Source organism: Heptranchias perlo, unplaced genomic scaffold, assembly GCF_035084215.1.
Source record: "Heptranchias perlo isolate sHepPer1 unplaced genomic scaffold, sHepPer1.hap1 HAP1_SCAFFOLD_70, whole genome shotgun sequence".
NCBI lineage: Eukaryota > Metazoa > Chordata > Chondrichthyes > Hexanchiformes > Hexanchidae > Heptranchias > Heptranchias perlo.
Window position 1 is genome coordinate 3,400,618 of NW_027139729.1, and position 6,883 is coordinate 3,407,500.

Consider the following 6,883-nt stretch of genomic DNA (forward strand, 5'->3'; position numbering starts at 1 on the left):
GTACTTCGCAAACTCTCTGGAATTTGCTGACACAATCAGGCACCACGACCTCCCTCGCTGGTCCATTCCATCCATCCAGCACCATCTGCATTAAAAAATTGTAAACAATTTTACAACACCAAGTTATAGTCCAGCAATTTTATTTGAAATTCACAAGCTTTCGGAGGCTTCCTCCTTCCTCAGGTGAATGTTCACCTGAGGAAGGAGGAAGCCTCCGAAAGCTTGTGAATAACTTGGTGTTGTAAAATTGTTTACAATTGTCAACCCCAGTCCATCACCGGCATCTCCACATCATGCATTAAAAAAAGTTACATTCAAGCATTCTGCTCATCCTGTGCCCCAGGTGGATAAGACGAATAGTGGCGGGAGGACCCAGACCATCAGCCTTATGTGAGTTTAGACATTTCTGTTTTAAATTCAGCTTATTGTATTTGCAGTTTTTTTTCCCTTTTTTTGGTACATTTCTAATTTTATTTCATTCTTGCACATTTTGCATTTTACACAAATTCTCCAAACCCTGTGCGCAGTGAGTGCTGAATCCGGGCCCTTTGATTGACAGCTCTCTCCTCCCCCCGTCTCCTGGGCTGACACCTTCCACCACGTGACACTCAGAAGCGTCACTCACCTTTGCGCGCTGACGTCACGAGGCGTATGTGCCGCTCGGGCCAGAGGGATGCCGCACATGCGCCGCGCGGTTCCTGTGCCGCGTTCCCTCAGCAACAGGCCGGCGCCGGGAAGATGATGGCGGGCGGGCGGTGCTGTGGGCGGGGGCGAGGCCGACAGAGGGAGGGCCCGCACCCGGCAGTGGCCTGAGAGGGGAGGGTGGGGAGACGGGGGGGAGTTACTCGGGGACTCCTGAATCTCCACTCTGTCAGCGGCCGGTGTCGAGCTGGGCTCGGGGGGGAGTCACTCTCCCGCCTCCCAGTCAAACGGGCCGTGGGTCGGAGCCCAAAAGTGAGCGAGAATGAAACAGCACAGAGAGAGGCCGCTCGGCCCATCGCCCCTGTGCCCGCCCTGTGAAAGAGCGATCCCATTAGTCCCACTCCCCCCTGCTCTTTCCCCACAGTCCCGCAAATTTCCCCCCTTCAAGGATTGACCCGATTCCCTTTTGAAAGTTATTATTGAATCTGCTCCCACCGCCCTTTCAGGCAGTGAATTCCAGATCAGAACAACTCGCTGCCTAAAAACATTCTCCTCATCTCCCTCTGGCTCTTTTCCCAATTCCCTTCAATCTGTGTCCTCTGGTTACCGATCCTCCCGCCAGTGGCAACAGTTACAGGGAGGGAGGTGGTCTTTGAGACCGTCCGTGTTCTGTTGTAAGATCTCACTGTGTGTGTCTTGTTCCAGCCGTTCCCATTTTTACCTGTGACCTGACTGGCGGATTCTGCGAACTCGACTGCTGCTGTGACCCTGACTGTTCCTCCGCGGACATCAATGTCTTCACCACCTGTCTGCCGGGCAGTGAACCGTAAGTTTCTGTTCGTGTGTTCGTACATTGGCTCCCGGTCCGACATTTTAAGATCCTCATCCTCGTGTTCAAAACTTTCCATGGTCCTCGCCCCCTCCCTATCTCTGTAACCTCCTCCAACAGATTTAATCTCCTCCGACAACCCCATGTCACTCCACCCTATCATGGATTCTACCCCAACCATTTATCTCCTCCCACAGCCCATGTACACTCTACGCACAGTCATTGCGGGTACACTCAGTCCTGTTATACACACAGTCAGTGCTGGGACACTCAGTCCTGTTATACACACAGTCAGTGCTGGGACACTCAGTCCTGTTATACACAGTCAGTGCTGGGACACTCAGTCCTGTTATACACACAGTCAGTGCTGGGACATTCAGTCCTGTTATACACACAGTCAGTGCATGGACACCCAGTCAGGTCATACACACAGTCAGTGCTGGGACACTCTGTCCTGTCATACACACAGTCAGTGCTGGGACATTCAGTCCTGTTATACACACAGTCAGTGCTGGGACATTCAGTCCTGTTATACACACAGTCAGTGCATGGAAACCCAGTCCTGTCATACACACAGTCAGTGCTGGGACATTCAGTCCTGTCAGACTTGGATGTCTTTAATATCCATCTTTTAAAAGGTATAGGAACTCAGTTCTAAGATGGATACGACTCACTTCATAATAATCCTCAATCAGCTTGCCTTATCATCAAGATGTCAAGCACTGGACACACTGTCTTCAAAGGAAAGCTGATTTATTTGACTCTTGTACAGAATACAGTAAAAAGGGGTTATTAACATCAGAAACAAACCCCAACTGTCAGAATGAACATGGTTCAGTCCTGGATGTGATTAACATCAGCAATAACAGTAGAATCCAACCCCTGCAGTCACATGTGAACTCGCTGGTGACTCAGCAGGTGGGATGATTGAGTGAATCCATTCCCACACACAGAGCAGGTGAACGGCCTCTCCCCAGTGTGATTACGTTCGTGTCTCAGCAGATTCCACTTTCTTTTAAAGCTCTTCTCACAGACAGAACATTTCAGGTGTCTCTTATCAGTGTGAACAAGTTGATGTTCAATGAGGCTGGATAACTGAATGAATCCTTCCCCACACACGGAGCAGGTGAACGGCCTCTCCCCAGTGTGAATGCGTTGGTGTGTCAGCGGATCCTTTTTTCTTTTAAAGCTCTTCTCACAGTCGGAACATTTAAAAAGTCTCTTATCAGTGTGAACAAGTTGGTGTTCAATCAGGTTGGATGAGTGAGTGAATCCCTTCCCACACAGGGAGCAGGTGAACGGCCTCTCCCCAGTGTGAACTCGCTGGTGACTCAACAGGTGGGATGATCGAGTGAATCCCTTCCCACACACGGAGCAGGTAAACGGCCTCTCCCCAGTGTGAACTCGCTTGTGTCTCAGCAGGTCGGACGAATGAGTGAAACTTTTCCCACACTCAGTGCAGGTGAACGGACCCTCTCCAGCGTGAATTTGCTGGTGTCTCAGCAGATCCCTTATTCTTTTAAAGCTCTTCCCACAGTCAGAACATTTAAAGGGTCTCTTATCAGTGTGAACAAGTTGGTGTTCGATGAGGTTGGATGACTGAGTGAATCCCTTCCCACACGCAGAGCAGGTGAACGGCCTCTCCCCAGTGTGAACTCGCTGGTGTTTCAGCAGATCCCTTGTTCTTTTAAAGCTCTTCTCACAGTCAGAACATTTAAAGGGTCTCTTATCAGTGTGAACAAGTTGGTGTTCAATGAGGCCGGATGACAGAGTGAAACCCGTCCCACACACAGAGCAGGTGAACGGCCTCTCCCCAGTGTGAACTCGCTGGTGTATCAGCAGATGGGATGACTGAGTGAATCTCTTCCCACACTCAGTGCAGATGAACGGCCTCTCCCCAGTGTGAGTGCGTTGGTGTGCCAGTAGATCCTTTTTACTTTTAAAGCTCTTTTCACATTCAGAACATTTGAAAGGTCTCTTATCAGTATGAACAAGTTGATGTGCCAGAAGATTGGATGAATGAATGAATCCTTTCTCACACACGGAGCAGGTGAACGGCCTCTCCCCAGTGTGACTGCGTCGATGAGTTTCCAGCCGGGACGGGGAACTGAATCCCTTCCCACAGTCCCCACATTTCCACGGTTTCTCCGTGCTGCTGGTGTCCTCATGTCTCTCCAGGTTGGACGATCAGTTGAAGCCTCGTCCACACACAGAACACGTGTTTGGTTTCTCCCCACTGTGAATGGTATGATGTGTTTTCAGGCTGTGTAACTGGTTAAAGCTCTTTCCACAGTCAGTACACTGGAACACTCTCACTCGGGTGTATGTTTCTCGGTGATTTTCCAGTTACACTGATGTACGAAATCTTTTCCCACAGACAGAACAGACAAACATTACTCCTTCTATATTCAAAGGCCGATGATCTTCAGGTGCTGGTGAATTGAGTGACTGTCAGGTCTCTATGTGATATTTGGTTTGATTTTTTCATCTTCAAATCCTCCCCTTCTAATACGCTGTAAAAGGAGTTTACAAAAGACTTCACTGTGAATACAGGGAATACAGGATAGAAATTCAGAACTGGGAATTCCAGTTTCTATGGAACATTCTTCCCATTCATTCTCCCAGACTGTAAATCCCCGTCCCACACACTCACCCTCCTCCCTCTGCTGAAATCCAAACCCATCGCACCACCTCCAACATTTTTCCTTCTATTTAAGTTTTCCCCTCCCTCTCCTCCCCTGAAGGTCCTGACTCTGGCTGGGTTCAGTTCTACACTCACTGGTTCCCCTCCCTCTCCTCCCCTGAAGGTGCTGACTCTGACTGGGTTCAGTTCTACACTCACTGGTTCCCCTCCCTCTCCTCCCATGAAGGTGCTGACTCTGGCTGGGTTCAGTTCTACACTCACTGGTTCCCGTCCCTCTCCTTCCCTGAAGGTGCTGTCTCTGGCTGGGTGTTTATGCTCTTGTCCTCTTTTCAACACAGTGTCCCTCCCTCTAGCTGCCTGTATGCTGTCCATCTGTAATATCTCCCACTTTTGGTGATGTCCGCTACCTAACCAGTCACCATTTCTCCTTCATTTACAGACACACACTGACCAGTCACCATTTCTCCTTCATTTACAGACACCCACTGACCAGTCACCATTTCTCCTTCATTTACAGACACACACTGACCAGTCACCATTTCTCCTTCATTTACAGACACTCCCTGATCAATCACCATTTCTGCTTAATTTATAGACACTCCCTGAGCAGTCACCATTTCTCCTTCATTGACAGACACTCCCTGACCAGTCATCATTTCTCCTTCATTTTTGGCACTGCCTGACCAGTCATCATTTCTCCTTCATTTATAGGCACTGCCTAATCAGTCACCTCCTCTCTCCTCATCTCCCTCCAGATGTCCGTTCACTTCTGAACAAGGCCCTTGCCATCCACAACCTTATTGCGGATGGTTGCATTTTAAGTTGATTCCCCCTTGTTCTAGACTCCCCCACTGGAGGAAATAGTTTCTCTCTATCTACCCTATAAAATCCTTTAATCTTCTCAAACACCTCAATTAGATCACACCTTAATCTTGTAAATTCAAGACAATACAAGCCGAGTCGATGCATCTGTCCTCCTCATTTACAAAAATCATCACTGTAAGTACAGGATACAAATTCACAACAGACAGTTCTGGTTTCTCTGGAACATTCTTTCCGCTCTTGCACCTCCTCAGCTGTAAATCCCCCGTCCCACACACTCTCCCTCCTTGCCCCTATTAAGCTGCGAATTTCTCCGTCCCACACTCTCCCTCCTTGACACGTCCTCGCTGTTTGAAATCTAGATTCATCGCAGGCTCTATTTTTTCTCCCTTTCCCTCCTGAAGGTGCTGCGTGATGGTGGGGTTCGGGCCCAGTCACTGTTTGCCCTCCAGTCCCCGGCCAAGTGGTAATTCTGTACTTGTGAGCCGAGACAGCGAGCTGTCGGCATTTCAACCACGGGGAGCATCACAGCCGCCGTCCCTGGCTGATTATGTCCGGCAAAGCTGAGGCCAACGTTAGCAGATCAACAACAACCTGCATTTACATTGCGCCGTTAACGTAGTAAAACGTTCCAAGGCACTTTACAAGAGCGTAATCAGATAAACAATTGACTCTGAGCCAAACAAGGAGACATTAGGACTGAGCTTGGTCAAAGAGCTCAGGGCCTCAGCAACTGAAGGCAGAGCCGCCAATGGTGGAGCGAAGGAAGTTGGGGATGAACAAGATGCCAGAATTGGAAGAACGCAGAGTTCTCGGAGGCGACATGGAAAGAGGGAAATGAATGACATTTAAACACTTGATCCACTGAGCACTGAAGTGTCTGAAACTAATAATAGGAACTCCAGGTAAAAAAAATACTGACAAATATTAAAACTACTTTCTTGACAAAATATATCTCGACTGAGCTTTTAAAAGATAAATTATTAACAAGGGTTCCCACAAACTCAACTGACTCGCCGACCCAGGTTCCACCCCTCAAGCACCGCGATTGGTGCAGAAGACACTGCTCCCGTGGTCCTCCGGCCTGGGCTCTCTTCCTGTTGGTTCTCGGGGAAATTAATCACCGCTCGCCAACATTACGCTGCCGGGTGAAGTGTCTCAGAGAAAGAAAATAAACTGACGCCTTGAATCTGAGTCGGGAAATTAGAGAAGCATGATTCAGTTCATAAACTTAGCTATTTAAAATCAAATCAAATGAAAAGCTGCAATTGTTATTGGCGTGTCTTTGGCTCTCTGCTTCAAATGCAATTCTTTCGGTTCACGATATCATTTACACATCTTGCTGGCTTTAAAGCTCCTCTGGACCCATCTTTTGTTTCTTGACTTGTCTCATTAACACCCTCCTCCCCTTACACCATCATCCCTTTTGTCGCTTTATCACTCCTGCACCCTATGACAGACCTTCCCTTTTGTTCTTCCCCCGCCCCCGCCTTTTGCCTGACTCTGTACCTGCATTAAAAACTATTAAATCTTTCAATTTTTCCAGTTCTGACGAAACCTTATCTCTGACCTGAGATGTTAACTCTGTTTCTTTCTCCACGGATGCTCTCACTTGCTGAGGCTTTCCAGCATTTTCTGTTTTTCTGTCACATTTCCAGCATCCGCAGAATTTTGCTTTTGATGGATAAACCTCGCCCTTCTGAACCCAATACTGAAATATCAGCAAGAGGGGCTTATAATGGTGGTTGACCTTAGCCAGAATGCCCCGCGCGATAGAATACGGTCTATCTCCATTAGGAGTGCAGCGCGCAGGCGCGCGAAGAGCTGGTGGCCGGAGCATGCGCCGTGCGTGTCCCGGACATTGAGCGGGGCCGAGCGGAGACTCAGCAACACGAGTGCGGCTCAGGCCCCGAATCAGACCCGGGGGGCCCCATCGGGCTAGGGCC

The 6,883-nt window shown here is 48.9% G+C and overlaps 1 protein-coding gene across 1 annotated transcript; it reads right to left on the reverse strand.

The window, feature by feature from the left end:
- Window positions 1-2,124: 2,124 nt before the first annotated feature.
- LOC137318367 (zinc finger protein 271-like) lies at window positions 2,125-3,658 on the reverse strand (the record flags this gene model as incomplete). The annotated part of the gene is made up of 1 exon (XM_067981254.1): window positions 2,125-3,658. A coding segment is annotated over one exon (1,299 nt), but the record flags the coding sequence as incomplete, so codon positions are not given.
- Between the last annotated feature and the right edge of the window lie 3,225 nt (window positions 3,659-6,883).